Source organism: Gouania willdenowi, chromosome 21, assembly GCF_900634775.1.
Source record: "Gouania willdenowi chromosome 21, fGouWil2.1, whole genome shotgun sequence".
Classification (NCBI taxonomy): Eukaryota; Metazoa; Chordata; class Actinopteri; order Blenniiformes; family Gobiesocidae; genus Gouania; species Gouania willdenowi.
Window position 1 is genome coordinate 16,964,073 of NC_041064.1, and position 20,138 is coordinate 16,984,210.

The following is a 20,138-nucleotide window of genomic DNA, read 5'->3' on the forward strand; positions in this document are numbered from 1 at the left end:
AATTACTATTCTGCAATTAGTCTGAAATCAACAGCCTCACAATTTTCAATACATTCAAAATTTTATTCATGGTATAGTGAGTGTAGAAAGCTTTTTCTTATTCGAAGCAACTGGTTCACTTACTAAACACAAAGGTAGGTCACTGATCCCATTAGATGAGAGAAAAACATTTTATGGCCACTGGGTTTCAAACCCTCTTGTTTTTTTTTAAAGCATCGATACAAATTTCCCACATTTCCCTGATTCAAGCTCGTGTATCTACAGGTTTTTGGAAGGACAGAAAAAAACTAAAACGTAGCGAGATATGTGTCGTATTCCGACAATGCAAAAAGTCACATTCATGTCTACCTTCAATAATTTAGAGGGATAGCAGTGAAGAAATATTCAGCACTGGACAAACAGCGTACATGTATACACAGCAGATGTAGAAAAATAGAATGTGTGTTGAGGTTTGGTGAAGGAATGTATGCGAGAACGAGGAAGAGCGGGGTGGCGGCGGGTATCAAATCATTCCACGAGAGGTGAAGAGTAGTATTAGAGAAATCGCCCTCGTCCAGATATTTACAGGAGCAAGAGGAACGATTCACTTCCTGATCCTTCGAACAAAAGTGCAGCGACAGTTGGCATCAACGACTCAACAGCAACAATATTTGGTGGTCATATATGATATATATATATTAGACGTAGCCCAAAAAAACAAAGCAAGTGCATAGAACGCAAACAGTACAACAATCATCTTCCTCTCAGATACTATTACACTTCATGTATTACATAGTATTTGTGATCCGCCCATGCAGCCAACACAACGGTGAAGCAATGATTCATGGTGATCAACGGCAAATTCTCTTCTTCATTCACGAGATTACAACGAAGACGGGAAACGTGTAGAAAGCTGCTGTAACGTCCGCTTCAGAGGACTACCACACAGCTGTTCACTTCTTCATCAGTCATCAATATTACCATGCACGACATACACTTACAGCTAATCTCTGTCTTCATATATTACACCTTAAAAAATGCTTTGTTTTGTTTTTTAAATTCCATTTTGATGATATTTTTCGGCTTTTTTTCTCCAAGTTTCTTTATTGTAAAACAAGCTTAGTATTATTTGATCGTGCGGCATGAGGAATTAACTTATCCCTGGCGGCTGAAATGAGCTTTAAACCAATCAGGAAATGCAAAATCAGACGTCATTTTCCTGATCAGATATGGTGGATCAGAAGGAGAGAACAGGGTCTGGAGGGGTGAGGGTACAGGCAGGTTAGAAATGCTGAAGGACATCATCTTTAGTTCTGTAACTGCTCGAAGAACTTGTAGGTGGGGTTCTCGTAGCCGTTCTGCTGCATCTTAGCCAGATGGCGTTCCTCTGGCGTCACGGCGGCGTCCACCTTGACAAACACGACATGAGAAATGTTAAAAACCATCTGCAACACAACTGCACCTCCATGTCCAGTGTTTCACCTCTATGACTCCATGATGAATAGAAGTGTACTGCTTCTTCCTCAGCATCACCAAGGTGATCACAATGACGGTCGCTATGACGACCCCACCGACCATCAGCCCGATAATGGCACCTTTGTTGGACCCTACGTCCTCTGCGAAGAACACCTGGCAGTCAAACAGAAAGCTGTTAGCAAATTTAAAAAAAAAAAAAAAAACTGAACCAGGGCTGATTTAATGGGAGCTTCTTTTTTTTTTTTTTTACCAGTTTTTGGTGGTAAACTTCGTAACCTGCGCTCTGACGCTGTTCAGTTTCCATTCGTATTTCTGGACTCTCCTCAGGCTTCAGGGCAGACACTGAAACACACAAGGAAGATAGTCAAACACACACTTTGTAACAATCGTTAAAAAAGAGCTTCACAAGCTAAAAAACATGAAAAACAGCAGGCAAAGATTTAACGATCATTAATCTGATCATAAGCACACAAAAAAGGTCAAATTCTATCTTTATCAAGAATTTTGAATTCATCTTAAAGATGATTTAATAACTGTACTTAGGGCTGGGCGATATGGACCAAAACTCATAACTCAATATGGCAATATACAATATAAATCTTAATATTTTTAACTCAATAAAATCTTCATAAAATGATCATTCTGGGTTTAATTTGCTAATGAAAAATGCCACACAGGTACATTTATTAGCAAACAGCAACTTTTGCCTTTTTCTCCTAAAAGGGACAGCACGTGTGAATGAGTTCTGTAGGACACACTCAGCAATCCACTTAACTACCGTTTTGAGAAGTAGCAAAAGCAGAGAGTCCTGAAATGAGTATTTTCATATAAAATAGCATACTGTAATTTTCTATATTGCCAAAATAGAAATCTCGATACAGCTTGAATGTTGACATATTTCCCAGGCCTAAGTGTACTGTGTGTGGGTGGATGTGCTGGTAACCTGGTCGTGTGGGGAGTCCTCTGTCTGGAATAGGACGAGCATCCACAGGCTCAACTGCAGCAAAAACACGGATATCATTAAACATAAACAGCAGCAACGTACATTTTGTTCAGTTTTTTCTAAATCACTAACACCAGTTGTGTGTGTGTTAACGTGTGTGTTACCGTGGTTCTCTGTGTTGGGCTGGTTGAAGCTCTCAGGGTGAATAAAGCCCAGTCCGTTCAGTCCAGGATCCAAGGGGGCGGAGCTATAGGCCTGATCGGGCATCAGGGCGTCGTTACCGTAGCTCACCCTGCCGTCCACCTGCACACGCACAGGAACCAGCGTTCTTTACTGGATGATGTTTGTGCTTCTGAGTTCAAATGTTTGCTTTAATATTAACAGTCTTGTGGAGTGTTTTTTTGCTTTGTTTTGCTAAATTGTGACATTTTGTAAAATTAATTTTGAAATGCATCCAACTACTTTTCCAGAAAATGCTCCTTTTTCATATTACCGGCCACATTACTTAGTCATATTTCAACAAAGTCAAACAATTGTAAAACCTTCACATAAGCTATGTTCCAAATGGCATACTAACATACTACTAAGTCTGACATGTAGTAGTGTATGTAGTGCATTCACATTAGCTAGTATGCAAATGTTGAGTACGCGAGAAAAACCGGGATGTATACTATATTGAGACATTTTTTAAGTATGCAGAGTGGGCACACTAGTCATACTTAACCGCCCCATGATGCATTGAGAGGGGAATGTAAAATCAAAAAAAGTCAAACATCCCTGTTTCAAAACAAAAGCATCTCTTCTTGTCTTCCATTAGTTTTTTCATCCTTTTGTAAACAGGGCTCTTGTTTTGAAGTGTAGTCAGTAGCACAATGGAGGGTCTCTGAAAATGTGTTTCTGTGAGTTTTATGGATCAAATGACCACGTGTTGATATTCTTCTTGGTCACTTTCTCACTTTAAATGCTTTCAGAACTTCAGCCTCAGTGTGCTTCAGGTTTTTTTCATTGTAGGTTTGAAATGCATCTCGGGAAACTTGGAAGTATACTTCAGTGGGAACGCTCATCATTCTAATGCTCCTAACCAAACTTATAGTATACACTATATACTCATTGAGTTTCTATGGAATCTGCCATTTTGAACACAGCCATACTCATATTTTCAGCAATATAATGTTTATGACTCATGAGCACTAGAGGAGCGCTGACAGATCCACACACCTAAATAAGAGTTCTTCTACCTTTATTTTTTTTTTTTATTTAACTTGTTTTGCCATTCAAACACTTAATTTGTGTTTTTTTCCTTCCCTAATGTCTTCCTCTCACTTTGCTGTAAGCCTCTGAAGAGGAATATCTATCTCCTAACTCACCCGTCCATCGCTCTGCAGGGAGGAAACCTGCTGAGAAAGCTCCGACTGGACCCGCTGGATAATCACAGCTACAGAAAGAAAGAAATAAGCACAACATAATGAATTACACAATGTCCTGATTATTACAGGGAGAACAGGTGCAGGGTTATCAGCCCCTCGTCCATCAGAGGACTTGGGAAACGCAGCCAAACACTCACCGACTTGGTTTTGAATGTCGATGGCGACACTGGGAACCTTGTAGAGCAAACCCACCGATTGATTCATCCTCTCATCGATCACACGTAAGTGGGTCAATACCTGCATTAGAGACAGAGAAAAGAAACGCTTCGATTACTTCTCACCTCAGAATGTAGGAGCTGAATGTTGTGTGTGAGTACCTGAGGTCTGATCTGTGCAGCTTTCTTAGGATCCACGGTGCGGACGTGCTCGTAGTGTTTGAGCGTGTGCTGCCGATCCTTCTGCTCTGCGCGGACGTACTTCTTCAACAGGCTCAACACCTGACGGGACTGCAGGTTTAAAAAAAAAAAAAAAAAAAAAGGATATTACAGAAAAATATAAAATTCTTGTGATTTATTTTGTACCAATTACAATTCAACTACGATTACAGTGACCAGCATTTTTCCAATTACAATTAATTACAATTTTTTTTTTTATCCCCTCACCCTAATTACAATCAATTGCAATTACTGACCCTGAAATAAATAACCTAATAAAAGTTAACCTACCTCTTGTGTTAGCGTCTCTTATGATAATGAGTCCTAAATCAGCTGTAAAATACATTAAAAACAAATATATATCATCTCATTTATTTCCTATCTATAGGCTACATTGTTAGTCTTCCTAATCAATGAAAATATAAGTTTAAATATTTGTATACCCTCGATTTAAATTGTTTTTAAATGGTAAAATGTGGGAAAGCTTGATATAAAACATATTTTAATAATTGTTAGCTACATACAGTGGTGTGAAAAAGTGTTTGCCCCCTTCCTGATTTCTCACTTTTTTGCATGTTTTCCACACTTACATATTAATCAAAGATAACACAAATAAACACAAAATGCAACTTTTAAATGAAGAGTTTTATTAATGAGGAAGAGCTACATGGCCCTGTGTGAAGAAGTGTTTGCCCCTTAAACCTAATAACTGGTTGGGCCACCCTTAGCAGCAACTACTGCAATCAAACGTTTGTGATCATTTGTTTTTACAATGTGTGGAAAACATGCAAAAAAAAGTAAGAAATCAGGAAGGGGGCAAACACTTTTTCACACCACTGTATGTGTAGAGTTGTACAAAGAATTTAGCATTAAATTATAATTTACGTTTTTTAGAGAACTTTCATGGCTATTACAAATACAAAGTAAATTATCTGAACTCAATTACAATTTAATTATGACAGCAACAGATTAGTTAAATTATAATAATAATTATACAACATTTGTAAATAATTTGTTACTTTGCATTAATAAAGAACAGAAGAACAGCTCTCCTTTTATTCAAAGGTGCAGTGTGTGTGTGTGTGCGTGTGCGTGTACCCGAGGAGGATTAGCCTGAAGGGCGCTGAGGTAATTTTCCAGAGCCAGGCGACGTCGGCTGTTGAGCAGAGCCTCCACCCGTGCCATGTGCGTCTCCACCAGCTGCTGCCTCTCTCCTGCTGCCTCCTGCTCCAGAGCCTCCACCACCTCCTGGAAGTGCTGCAAACACACACACAGTCCAGTTGTTTCAGCCTCGGTATCGCTTCCCGTAAACCTGTGAGAAGGTTTCCTACCTGAATGAGGGCTTTCTTGTCAGCGCGAGGAAGACTCTTGGCTTGTCTCTCAGCCTCTTCCCACTCCCTCATCACCTAAACGTCACATCAGGAACACAAACAGCCATTTACGCATTTTACACTGCCCTGTTTAGATCAGCTGTATCTGACTTTACCTGATACACCCAGCAGATGTTTTTACGTCAGCCCTTGAAAACTAAACTTGTTTGTGACAAGGCGAAAGGGAGCGAAATGTTTGCGATTTTGTCATTATTTTAAAGTTCAAAGTCTAAAACAGTAAACATGCATCAAAGAACAGAGCTTGAAAAATAAGGTTTCTTTTCATTTTTCAAAGCTTTTTAATTGCTCTTAATCACGTTTTAGACACTGCTTTACCAGAGCTAAAGGAAGCCAACACTATATGAACACTACAGTGTTAAATAGAGCAGAGATTGTCTTCTACAGAGCCATTTCCTAATCAAACCAAACCGTTTAGGCCACAATAAAGCAAAGTTAAGAAGTTTAAAATGGGCTTTTATTGTATATTTATTTATGCTGTTGGAGAACATATTTGTCCTACTGTACATGTAAATAAGATGATAATGTTTCAAACTTTAAGCTAGGGTAGGCGATTTTCTCCAGATGTACTTTTTAAGTTTTTGGTTATAATTGTCTTTAATTAAGATCTTATGTGCTCTGAAAACAAAGAAAATCTGTCAACTGTAGCAGCTGTAAACCTGTAAAAACTTTGATCAATGGACAAAAAGAACCGTTTTTTTTTTTTTTTTTTTAAACCAATCACGTCTCCCTGCTCGTTCTCAATCTCTCACACTGAAAGCGCGTCACCGCTGACAGAGATGAAGAGTTTTTGGTCACGTTTTTTAACATATATAATGGTAAAGTTTATTGTTTGCTTATTACGTGCATGTGAGTGAGACTGAGCACAGAGGGGAGGGGCGAGGGGGGTAAAGGCGGAGCCGTCGGGGAGGCTACATTCAAAATCATGCTATCTTTTGAAAATCGCCTACCCTACCTTTAATTTCTTTTTTTTTTACTACAGAGTTAATGTGATCACTTTGCTATTCTGGTATTTGTTTATTCTGGTTTGGGTAATCTAATTTGATAAAATGAATTTTTAAAAGGGCTGTTATAATCTCAGATATTAAGTCTGTACTGTATGTGAGAATTCTAATAATAAAGCTAAACTTCTGTAAAAGGTGCTTTTAGATTTAAGCATCCTATGTTTTCATTCATATCTAATGCAATTAATTGATTGTAAATAACAATAAAGCAGTTTGCATTTCTTCAAATTAGGAGAAAATGTGGTTATTTTTACATTACACAAGGCTTTATTATACAACAGTTTGAAACTTGTGTACCTGGGACATTTTTTCCCGATGTTTGGCCTCCAGGCTTTCTTTGGCCTTTTGGAAGTCGGTGTGTTCATTGTCGTCCCCGGGGGCTTCGAGGTAGTGATCCATGGCGTCTGGAGGACTAGGGGCCGTGGTGGGTACTGCGGGGAAGAAAAGAGGGAGGAGTCAGACATGGGGGAAAGGAAAGGAGGGTCACAGGAGGAAAAACAACTGTGTTGGTCAGGTTCACTCACACCGTACACTCAGTACAGCAAACATTACACTACACACGCTTCAGTCCTTTGGACAACATGTTAGTTAATCACATCAAAGGAGTTAGGTAAACACAGAGAACAGCCTCAGAGTGAAGTAAATAGTGGTATAAAGGATGCCCGGGTCAACCGGGGACAATCAGCGGTGAGATTCCCAGGGCTGGTGTGTGTTTGTTATGGGAGGATGGAGATAAAATACTGTCAGTGCTGATTCATCATGAGGGCAAACAGAAACACGACAAACGAGGAACAGTTTAACCCATTAACCTTTGGAGCACTCTTACACACGCACGCACACACACGCATACACACAACTGCTGGTTTGCAGCTGTAGCAGACACAACGCATGGAAAACAACATGCAGACACGTGTCGAGGACGCATGCTGACATTTGAGGTTACGTTTCTGCTTAATCCAGAAGTGAAGGACCGTCGTTCATATCTGAATTACACTTCATCAATACATGCATGTTGTTATAGTGAATAAGGCTTAGGCATTTTACTCAAAGCACCTTATTTAGTATTGAAATAGTAATACTAAGTAAGGTGTGTTTGTATTTTCCATAATACCATCACTGTGTATTATTGTGGAGCTATGTATGCATTTATAAAGCCTTTTATATTCTGTATCTGCTTCTACCCACTGCACCATGGGACTACTGATGGAAATTACTAGTGTTTATCTAAATCTGGTGTATTTACAACCTCGGCAGTACATTAATACACAGTCCCACTCAAATAAATAATTAAAAATAAACATAATTTAACCGATACTTTGATGCTTAAGACCGTTTTGATCATTAGATCAGATGGACCTCCTATTAGGGGTGTCCCGATCCGATATTGATATCAGATATCGGTCCAATATCAGCCAGAAAACAATAATTAGATTTTATCGGAAAGCATCTAAAATCTCCGATATAATATATATTGGTTTTTTGGATTTCTTTTTTCAATATCTTCTATTTTATTTGGTTTATTCAATCATAGAATATTCTTTTTTTTTTTTTTTTTTTTTTTAAGCTCTAGTGGCCTTTATATGACGGTTGCTCGACAGGAAAGGGAACAGAGAGAGCAGGGAACGACACGCAGCAAAGGGTCCCAAGCCGGGAATCGAACCTGGGACCGGCTGCAGGTGAGGAACTACAGCCTCCGTACATGGGGCGGGCGCTCAACCCACTGAGCTACACACCACCCCAATCATAGAATATTCTTATTCTAAAAGGTTAATTATATGTAAACCATTGGTTTATAATAAATGGGTCTGCTTCCACACATTCCACACTACAAAATAAGTAATAAAAGTATAAAAGATTGCTGTTATCGCATCAAATTGACATCGGTATCGACCAATATTCAAGGCTACAATATTGGTATCGTATCGGAAGTGAAAAAGTTGTATCGGGACATCCCTACTTCCTATATCTTCAATTGAAGATGTTTAGATAATTGATACTTTTATTTAACACATCAAATATATTGTAGGTCCATATCAAAATCTATTGTATCTTTTTTAGTCGTATGTTACGTTGACGTTTTGTTTTAAAACGATTTCCTGAAAAACCTCATCTGACTAGACAAAACCTCAACTTTATCAAATATATTCTTGAACATGTGACTTGTTAAAAACATGTTTTACTTTCTGCATTTCTTACAAGATTGTTTGCTCCCAGAAGAGGTTAATTAAATTATAAAAAAGTTCACTTATGGGTGACTCACTACGCCCTTTCTACCAAAACATCTTACATTTGTTTTGAATCATTTTAGAAATGTTTCTTGTTTTATTATATTTTAATGTCCTCACTTTCAGCTGGATGATAAAGAAACTAAATCCAGAATTCAGCAACTTATTGGTCTGGGGTTAAAAGAAGTTAAAAAAAACACACAATGAGGACAAATGATGCAGAAAGAATGAATGAAACAGGCAAACAGTCTGCAGCAGCCTGAGGACAGGAATCAGGCTCCGGACGTAGACGTAAGGGTTTTTGGCTCCAGTCCCGGGACTTACACGAGCTGCTGCAGACAGCTAGGCAGTACTCCTCTGAGTCAAAGTTATTCCTGTTGCCCCCACAGCCCCCAAACAAGAAGGGGACACAGCTGCCTTTCTCAGGCGCGAAGTACCAGCGCTCCAGCATGTCATGACACGCGCCGGAATCAGCCGGAGCCCAACACACAGCTGAGACACGCACACGCACACACACACACACACACACACACAAACCAAAAATTTAATTTCAAACCAAAAAATAAGGACACACAACGATTGGATATTATGGGAAAACTTAAAAAGCGACATGAACTTAAAAAACAAACACAGAAACAGAAAAAATAAAAATAAAAATATGGCGAAACAGACGTCTTACCTCGAACCACCTCCTCTACCGACTCTGTGGTGGTGGTGGTCGTGGTCGTCATGGCGATGTTGGCATTACGCTCCTCGCTGTATCGTTCATTCAACATGTCTTCCTCATCCTCTTCATCACCATCAACAATCTGATCCACCTCTTCATCCTCGTCTTCGTCATCTTCTGCGGCGGCCGTCTCTGTGTCTGCAGCGCGTTCCATGCTACGAGGAGCAACATCGCGTCGTTAATACAACAATCACGGGGAACTACTTTAAATATATGACGGTAATTCAAAATATGGACACACACAATATCCTAAAAACAACATGAACACATTGTCATAAAGGAGAAACAATAAAAGCCAGTCATCATGCAGTTATATAGAAGATTAAAATATTGCTATTTAATTAAATACATTTATTTTTTTTAAATATATGTATTTTATACATGTACACAATTTAATATTCTATTTAAAATCCATGTAAAGTACTGAAACCTGTAGCATTAATGCGACTGGTTTGCGTTGAACTAATTCATTCAAACTAAAAATAAATAAGTTTGTACCTGTTTTCAGAATATTCGTTTTCAGCTCCGCCCCACCAGACGTCAGACTCCTCCCCCTCCAGCTCAGCGGTGTTTACCTCTTGCTCCGACTCAGTTGGGCAACAAACAAACTCCACCCCACGGAAACGGTCGATGCCACACGGCAACAGCATCCCGTAGTCATGGAGATTCATGGAGCGATCGCCACAGGACTGAATATAATTAGACAACAGTGCGGAGGATCTTTAGTTATCAATTATACAAGCAATCCTCACTTCACAACCCACACATTATTAACCAAATAAGATCTGAGGAAACAACAGTTTTATTTCTACATTTAAAACCAAACCAATATAGGGTATGATATATATCAGCATGTGTGAAATCTTCCAGTCCCTTACTTCTTTAGCGACAGTGTGCCAGTGCAGGTGACTCTCACACTGGTCCATTCTTTCCTGGTGCAAAAACTTACACCTGTCTGGAACGAGCAGGGCGTCGCTCACAAACTCCCCAACTGCAAAAATAGCATGAAATCCTTTTTTGTTATTATTTCAATGCAACTCCATCAAAATGTAATCAACAGAACCACCAACTGTCTCAATGATATCAAAATGAAAATGTAACTAAAAACATTGTTTCTGTAGAGTCTAATTTAATTTCAGGGGCAACTTTCAACCCAGTTGGACATTAAATAGAGCAAACCAGATTAAACCAAGCATTTATATAAAATTCAACCACAATTGTGCCCATGTTGACATTAATCACTATGTGCAATATTACCCATTACTCATTGTAAAAACCCACTTTCTGCTTATTTATACATTTACTTCACCATTTATTCTTTTTTTTTATTTTACCCCGAATTTTCCTTTCTGCATTTTTGTATTTAGTTTTCTTGCATGTTTGCTCTTTGTGTCTTTGGCTGCTGTAACATGTAAATTTCCCCACTGTACGATAAAATAAAGCATATAAAAGCCAAACAGTGACGCACAGATATTTATAAATGACTATACTTGGTTTTACTTGATAATTCCCTTTTTCCCAGTGATTTTCTATTTTAAATTAACAAATTGTTCCAACAAGGAGTGTAGATTTTGACACGTGTGCATTAATCCCTTGGTAACTTAATTAACACATAGCTCAGTTCCAAATCTCTCTATCTGCATTAGGGCACAGTAATAAAGTATTAACTCACTTGAGGCTGAGCTGGGCCTTATGTAGTCCCTAAACTAAAATAAGTTTGACAGCCATGCTTTTAAGACATAACAGAAATACACACAAACTCAACTCACTTCCTAAAACAGTACAGATTTCTGAGTTTCTGGTAGTACTTGTTTCATCATGTCTGCCATCATCGCATAGCGTGACGTAGGGCTGGGCAGTATTCCGGTTCATAACGAATACGGGTATATATTGTTATGAATTTTTAATACACCGCCGTACCGGTGTATTTGATTACACAACAATCGGAACGCTACGCCGCGTTTCAGTCAGGACACTTTTCATGGTTGCACTTCTAAATAGGAATGCAAAGAGTAGCACTTTGGTGTTAGTTAAGGTGTAAATGGATAAGAAATACACAGAAAGCTCTGGAGCTGCATGTGTGCATGTGCCTGCGAGCGCATGCCTCTGCTACAGGATGTCAACACTCACGAACATAGACATTACATACGTATATAATGTCTATGCTCACGGAGGCACGGTTGCTTAGCGTGTCGGCAGTAATACACAAAAAAAAAAAGAGAGTAAAGGATCGCAATTTGTAATTCCTATAGCGCGGAAATAAGTCGTGGTGGAGCTGCAAACAAAAGCTACCTTATTCACCATAAGAAACCACCACACCACAAAGTATGCAGCATTTAAAGCTTGGAATCAAGGTAATGCTAAAGCTAAGCTAGCGCGGCAAAGAGCCAGTGGGCGTAAAGGTGCTTTCACTGAATTGACTGAAGCAATTAGATTACATTAAAATCAATGTAAATGACGTGACGTGACTTGCGTGGTTTGAGCGACTAGGTTAAGCATGACCTCGACACTTAAAGTTGAAAAATTTTAACTTTTTAAGCGACTTAAAGCGACAACTTTCCCATCTTTCACTGTCTGTATAGCGGAGGCTGCAGCCCCTCCCTCTCGCTTCAGTGCAGACAAATGCAGCAGAGGGCTGTACTACACTTCCTCAATTTATCGGGACAAAATTAAAATGATTAACTTCTTGAAAACCACAGTAACTACTGATCATAACGCATTCTGAGTGAACTCATCCTTTAATATCTCCGTAAGTTGATCATTTAAACCGTAAAAGTGGAGCAAGAAGGAAAAGAAATGATCAACCCTCTCTCTCTTTCTCTCTACCCTATCACCGGCTCAGCACACACGCACACACACACACCCACACACATTGGAGTGATGGTGACAGTAAAAAAGACCATTCTAAGTCAATCTACTGCAGTAATTCCTCTCTCAACCAGTAGAAAATGTTGTGAACACCTGATTATGCATGAAGAAATAAAAAAATTATGTGAAACCTTAAGAATTTTGAAAAATACCACGATATACATTTTTGGACATACCGCCCAGCCCTAGCGTGATGTTTCTTTCTATTAGCGCTTACCCAGGCAGCGGTACGGCACCACTATGTGTGAGTGACTGCGGCACTGCTTGCGGCCTTTTTTGCACCAGTTGGGGATGCTGACGGGCTGATTGGCCTCCACTACATTAGTGATCTGTAGCTCAGGGTACACCTGCAGACACGTGACAGTTCACTGTACATCAGCATTCCTTTGTGTCTTTGTGTGTGCACTGTGGTGTGAGTGGAATACCTCCTGGCAGTACTGCAGGATGCCTTCTTTGGTGTCGATGCAGCTCTTGGTGCCCGATGGATCCGACTCCCATTTCCCACTCTGGACGTTGATGTGCATGTTCAGTTTCCCGCAGAACATTGCCACCTGAGGCTCGGTCATCACCGTGTCATCGACCGGTACCTGGATGGACAGGAGGAGAAGAGGACACACTGCATTTATACACATTTCATCTTTCAGTTCACAAGGTATGGCAGACATTTGACAACTGGTAGCCTGGGGATAAGAGGCGGGGCTCGGTCTAAATATGATGGTCCCAATCTGAACGCACAGGATAACAGAAAAAAACAAAAAAAGACACCATAAATTCACAAAATGAGAGTAAAAACCATACAAAATTACTCCGAAAACACACAACACGACTATAGAGACACACAATAATATACAAAATGATAATGAGAACACAGAAATGACTCCAGATACACAAAACAAGAAGACAATTAACTAAATGACTAAAAACCATGTGTTTTTTTCCTGTTTTAAAGCTCAGACGAGTCTTTTTTTTTTTTTTTAAATAGTATAAATAAAACTCAATGTTTATTTATTATATTCTAACTCAGGACTTATTGCAGTGTTTTCAACCTTGGGATCATGACCCCATGTGGGGTCACCTGAAATGTCAAGTAATTTTTTTTTTTTTAAATTACTAATTCAATTTATATTTTTGTAATTTTTTAGATTGTTACTCTTTTTCAGATTAAAACACCACACGCAATCTCAAACAACTGTTAACTATACTTTCACTTCCTCAAATATAAAAATTGTAAAAAATAAAAAAAGTATGAAATTTTAAAAATGCAATAATTAAATAATTAGAAAAGATATATCATTTTTTTATTATTATTTTTCAAAATAAAACACCACACACAATGTCAAGAAAATGCATTCTATACTTTCACTTCCTCAAATGTAAATCTAGTTAAAAAAAACTAAAAAAAAAAAACTATAAAAATATCCAAGCTGGGGCATCTCGTTACGATAGCGCTACTCTTTACACTATATCACTAACATGATCAAAAAGTTATTTTTGAAAAAAGTCTCTGGGGTCAAAGAAATTAGTGATATTAAAATGAGGTCACGGCCCAAAAAAGAATAGAAATGAATGGCTCTGGAGCCAAAAACACATTTCTGAGTTAATTCTACAACACAAGACTGAACTCTTGAGTTCTAGCACTACAGCTAAAGGCGTCACATTGACTGTTCATTAGAATCTAACTCTTTAATATTGAATTGTAATAGGATCGTGAAGCGGTCGCACATGAAAAAACAAGCCATTAAAGCTGAGCTGTGAGGAAACGGGAAGGAAGCAACTCAACTGGAGACACAATGTTCAGTCAGTGTTTGTGTGTGAGGAAGCAGCTAGAACAAACATCCCCTGGACGATATTATTGTGGCAGCTTGTCAGGGAAAGGGAAAGTGAAGTACAGCCATCTGTCCCTCGTCTTAAAGTGACAGACTCACTTAATGTTGTGAGTGATGGCAGAGATGTTGCTGGAATAATCAGTGTGCTGCTAATCTGGACTGGCCAGCTCATTGTTTGGCTTTTTTCTCAGATTAACAGGTTGTGTTTTTATGATTTATTCAGAATTTATTTCACATAGCCTGCATTTAGTTTATATCTCCCAACACATTTCTGGTGTTTTCACAGACTGAAAAGTTGCGGCAAAAACAAAGGTGAATGTGTATTTTTGGTTTACACAGGAAGACCCGATTCCGGACAAAATATAAAGTCTTCACGAAGAACAAAGTAGAACAAAAAAGGTGTGAGTCCAATCACTGTTTTCCTTCTCTAACATAGAAATACAAGCAATCAGGGTGAGACCATGGACTCCAAATCCCACAATGCAAAGCGTGAAACTTCTCCAAAAATGTCAATAAGCTGAGTGTTGTACGGACATGTCAAACTCAAATCCGGCCCTTTAGACCAGACATAGGTGGCCCAGGGTCCACATACGGCCCTCTGTCTAATTTTGTTCGGCCCCCAAGACAAAAGTGTAAATCATGAAGTTGGAAGTTACATAAAGCCTGACATGATACGTAAAAAGAAAGCAAAATTTGCAAAATGTTAAAAGTACACAAAGTAAGAACAAAAACATAAAAAGATTGAAAACAATGCAAAAAAAATGATTCATAAAACACACAAATGACAGAAATGATGCACTAAACAACCACTTAAACACACAAAAATGTACTACAAAAACAATGACATATACAAAGGGACTTCAAAAACACTCAAAATGCCATAGAAATTAAACAAAATGAATACAATAACACAAAATCGCATTATGACTTGGGAAAAAACACAAAAAGACAACAAAAATGTCCATATTGACAAGAAAATAGACAAAATGAATTCAAAAACTCATGAAATGTCTAAAAACAAAAGAAAAATCACCAATGACACCACAAAATGTAGGGACGACAGAGAAAAAACCCTTTGTTTTCTTCTGTATTAACGCTTAGATAGGTCATTCTTCTTAATGCTAACATGAATGTTGATAATGTGGCCCCCGGTGTGATCTCAGGTTTAGACCATCAAACATAAACAATTCTCTAAATTACCAAACACCATTAACTTAGTTGTAGATATCTAAGCTTAGATATATAAATACACAAATTCAATGAAACTCCACAATATTTGGAGGATCGCAATTTTTCCATGTTTTTGTCACGACTGCAGTCATTCTAAATCTCAAATTACTCAAAGAACTCAATTTTCCTGAAACTATTTCACATAATTTCCCAAAATTAAATTAAAATGAGTCACAAAATCAATGAAATTTAAAAGAGAAAATCCTGCAGGGACTGATATCTGTCACCTATTGCTTGGATATTGGGGACGTTAATGTTGAAATTGCTGGTTTTCCTGCATAAAATCTGCGGTCCACTTTAGATCAAACCACTTTGTATTCGGCCCCTGATCAAAGGCAATGTCAACCTTTTACATCTTTTTTCGAGCAAATAATTTTCAATTTATTGATCTGTGAGACCTACGCTATAGATAAAATGCTTTTGTCTCCAGTAGCTTTAATCTAGCTTCTTACACACAAATGACATGTTCTATTTTCCATATCCCCATTTAGTCAATACAATATCACAATATTTCAGATTCTATTACATTAAAGGCTTTGTGCGTGTGTGTGTGTGTGTCAGTAACATAAAGCATTGTCGCCTTGTTGTTCGTGCACATATTAAGCCTCCACAGCACAGTTTGGTGCCTCTTTCAGAGCGTGCGTGTATTTAATTCTGTGTTTCTCTCTCTCTCTCTCGTGCTGTGCTGCTGCCAGTGTCTGATCTGCAGTCGCCATCTTGCTGGTGCTGAAGTCAAACAGGGCTGCATCCTGTTTCCACTCTCCTCAGCAGCTCAAGCACAGTCAGCCCCCCCCCACCCCCCAAACACGCACAGAAATACAGCAGAGGGCAAAACTGCACCACGAATCTGATTTTTTAGTCAGGGCTGACATTCCAACACACTGACGAGTAGGGCTGCACAATTAATCCAATTTAAATCGTGATCAAGATCTTGGTTGCTAAGATTAAATTAACCTGATCGTCGGCAATATTTACATTTAAAACGTGGACTCTGCTGCAAATCAAATCAGGCATTTTCTCACCCATTAGTCAGCAGCAGCTTTGAGTCATTTGGTGGATTATTAGAGCTGAAATCATTTCCAATTAGTTGCATTTCTTGAAAGCACTTTGTGATATTGTATTTATTAACCCTTAAGTTAATCCTTGGTACATTTTAAATTCTTGGGTTAATTTATTTATTTATTTTTGGAATCATTTTTAGGGGTGTCCCGATCCGATAATGATATTGGTCCGATATCAGCCAAAAAACAAATATCGGATTTTATCGGACTGCATCTAAAATCTCCGATATAATATATATTGGTTTTTTGGACTTATTTCTTCAATAGCTTCCTTTTTTTTTTTATTTTTTATTTTATTCAATCATAGAATACTCTTATTCTAAAAGGTTAATTATACAGTATGTAATCCATTGGTTAATAATAAATGGGTCTGTTTTTTTGAATAATCAAGCCTTTTCTAACGTTCCACACTACAAAATAAGTAATAAAAGTATGGATGATTCGTGCTGATATCGTATCAAATCGATATCGCGCAATATGCAAATCAGCAATATCCGTATCCCTTATCGGGAGTGAAAAAGTTGTATCGGGACATCCATAATAATTTTTATTTAAAGCTTAATTTTGTACTGTAAACTGTTCATATATATTTTTTTGTTTTTTTTTAAGTAGTGCAAAAGAAATACAGATTTTTTCCAAACATGATGGAAAAAAAAATTGTGACTATAGTAATGATCAAAATAATCATGATTATTATTTTGGCCATAATCGTGCAGCCCTACTGAAGAGTTAATACAATTATTACCTGTGGTTAAACTAAGATTAAAGTCCACCTCTAATTGGAGAGTTAAGGAAGAAATAAGGGGAAAGTTAAGTGAGGCCTGCTTGATTTTTATTTTTTTTATCTGATATTTATTTTGTGTGTCAATTTGTGAAACGACGCTGTAAAAAAAAAAAAAAAAAAAAAATTAGACATCTTAGGGAAAAGCCTTATAATTCACAATAATATTAGGAGATTTATCAACATAATTATCTTCATTCACAAGCTACGAAACACTGAAGAGATGCTGATGATGATGATGGAATTAAAAGCAGATTCCTGCACGCATTATTATTCTACTTCAGAATAATGTTTAATAACAGAAATGTAATCAAAATGTTTCACAAAAAAATTAAAAATTAAAAAAAAATTAAAAAAATAGATAGTTAAATTCACTGGTTAGCTTTTGAAACGCTTTACCCTTAACTCTAACCCTTAACTGCCCGTTTCAAGGCTAACTTAAAATGCTAACAAACGTAGCCACTTTATTTCACATTTATTCCTGTAATTTTGGCGTTTGCCCGTTAAATGTATTTTTTATGATAACTAGTTACGCTTTTTCTTTTACATTGAACCACAAAACGGTGCGATAATATCGCTTACACAAACAAACAAAAACATCCAACATGGCAGGACACAGCTGTCAATCACAGACAATTAAGGGCAGGCCTGAGGGTTTACCGTGTACAATAATCCGTGTTTTAATGCTCACACTCACTCTGGACACTGGATTAAATGCACACATTAGATACGTTCCAGTATTTAGGCCTCCACACAGCCCTGTGTCGGAGCTTTATATACACACACAAAAACAGTCGTCATCTTATAAAACCAACTAATTAAAAAATATAATCACTATTTCGTTATCCTTTTGTCCAGAATGTGAAATTATCTATTCTTTATCCGTACAAAGCAGAAACAGCGTAGGACTGACACATCGTCGGCCAACTATGGTTTGAGGTGTTATGGAACGAAAGGCATGCGTGTTAACTGGAGACTATGTCCCGACTTCTGCGGTTTTTCCCAAAACCATCTGCTTTTCTTTTTGGTAGATAGACCAAGCAAACACGTTGTTTATTAATTCCTGTATATTGTATTTTATAATTAATATTTCAACCCTGTTTGCTGCTTTAGAAAAAAAAGATGCTGGGAATTAAATTTCCCTGAGGTAGCCTTAACATTAAAGGGGGCAACAGATCTAATCTTACCTCGGTTGCTTTTGGTTTACCGCAGATTGACACCAACCCGGAAGTCAGTCGCTTGGTAACATGCTAACCAGTAGACCCATAACACCTTTCTCTCGTTACTTACCTCGGATGATGAAAGCGTCAAGGTCGCCACCAGTACGAGCAGAAACGCCGTTTGCTCCCCCATACCGCCCTCCCGGTATCCAACACCACCGGAATATTCAACGTTTATGTCGTAGGACGTTAAAAAAAAAAGAATGCGAGCACCGGTTTTCTATTAGTGCGGCTCACGTAGATCAAAACTGCTCCCGATCCCGACTAGTCGATCCCAGAGTATGAGCTCCCCTCGCGGTGGTAGCTGGATGTGTATGTGCGTGTGTGATCAGCAGATAAGCATTGCTTTAGTGCAAGGGTCACCAACACGGGGCCCGCGGACCCCAGGTAGCCCACATGGACCATGTGAAGAACTCCTTCTAAAATCTGATTAACTTTCCAGGCTTCAAACTCACAAAGATTAATAGATATGACAGATGTAGTTATTACTTAGTTGAGTTAAATACTGCTACTTAAAATTTTAGTATTAAATTAACCATCTTTCAATGTTTATTTTCACAGAAGATGATAGATAGATAGATAGATAGATAGATACTTTATTGATCCCGAGGGAAATTCAAGGCATCCAGTCGCAGTATACAAGACATGCAGGGCACAGTATAATAAACAGAAACATTGTGACAAATGTTTTTAAATGCTGCAGATTTGGTGTATGGGTTGTGGTATGTTCTATAATAATATGATATGAATAAAATATTTTCCTTTTTTTTTAAAAGGCAAGGTGGATTTTACACATTTTGCATGTTTAATGATTAGTTAAAAGTTGTTTGTTTGTGATCTTTGCTTACCCACAGCCTCAAACACAGTAACACTAGTAAAATAGCAACATGGGGATTTTTTTTTAATGAAATGTAGAAAATTAAACAATTGAATAAATTAGGAGAAATAAATAAACTCAAACATTTCCGACCTTTTTGATTTACTGCTAGCCTTCCTTATTCTCTTATCCTCTAATTAAAGTGAAACCGTGAAAATAAAGTATTTAAGAAGCTTTATAAACTAATAGCCCTTTGGTCTATACAGTACCTAAAGTAGCTCACAGTTTTCAGAAAGGTTGGTGAGCCCTGCTTTAGTGTTTTCCGTTTCAAAAGAAAAGGCTTGAGTCTAAAGTATGAAGAGTGTGCTGGAGGTCAGGTGACTTAAAACAAATGACAAACACAGAATCATATCATGGTGCAGAACAGGCTGTGAATTTTCCACAACTGCCTGTACAGAGAGCCATTGAAAGTCATGCAAGCAATGTAAACACCAAATCAGACTAAACCAGGGAGAAATAAATAGGCATTGTACTGTGTTTAAAATAGAGGAAGAGTATCTGATAAACTTAATATTGTAAATATTTATAATATTAATATATAAAAATCCAGTTTAATCAAAGCATAATACCTGAGCATTTGATATTTTATCGTAGCATTAATTCACAGGTTCAGCATTTCTGCATTCGCCATAATAAAGAATTTTATTCACCAAAGTGTGTGACATCCAGAGCCCAGTTTAATCTAAGACAAGGGTGTCAAACTCATTTTAGTTCAGGGGCCAAATACGGAGC

General features: G+C 37.9%; 1 protein-coding gene across 2 annotated transcripts; it reads right to left on the reverse strand.

Annotated features, from left to right (window-relative positions):
- Positions 1–49: 49 nt before the first annotated feature.
- On the reverse strand, positions 50–18,824 carry appb (amyloid beta (A4) precursor protein b). Of its 2 annotated transcripts, XM_028435564.1 has the most exons (18): positions 18,600–18,824; positions 12,837–12,998; positions 12,629–12,758; positions 10,422–10,534; positions 10,042–10,232; positions 9,496–9,698; positions 9,141–9,308; positions 6,889–7,022; positions 5,531–5,605; positions 5,298–5,456; positions 4,143–4,271; positions 3,963–4,062; positions 3,766–3,833; positions 2,563–2,701; positions 2,399–2,452; positions 1,706–1,797; positions 1,462–1,608; positions 50–1,388 (listed from the first exon to the last, which is right to left on the reverse strand). In XM_028435564.1, exons 1-18 carry the CDS (start codon positions 18,660–18,662, stop codon positions 1,287–1,289), a joined length of 2,229 nt encoding a protein of 742 aa, XP_028291365.1. In that variant the 5' UTR covers positions 18,663–18,824; the 3' UTR covers positions 50–1,286. The 2 variants fall into 2 exon arrangements, with proteins under 2 accessions (XP_028291365.1, XP_028291366.1); XM_028435565.1 differs by lacking the exon at positions 9,141–9,308 and having other exon boundaries at positions 18,600–18,823.
- Positions 18,825–20,138: the final 1,314 nt, after the last annotated feature.

Excerpts from the sequence above, each read along its gene's own strand:
- appb (XM_028435564.1), bottom strand. The coding sequence starts at position 18,662 with ATGGGGGAGCAAACGGCGTTTCTGCTCGTACTGGTGGCGACCTTGACG. Across the intron at positions 4,063-4,142 it reads CTGCACAGATCAGACCTCAG|GTATTGACCCACTTACGTGT; the intron begins GTACTCACACAC and ends TCTCTAATGCAG. Across the intron at positions 3,834-3,962 it reads CGACATTCAAAACCAAGTCG|CTGTGATTATCCAGCGGGTC; the intron begins GTGAGTGTTTGG and ends TTCTTTCTGTAG.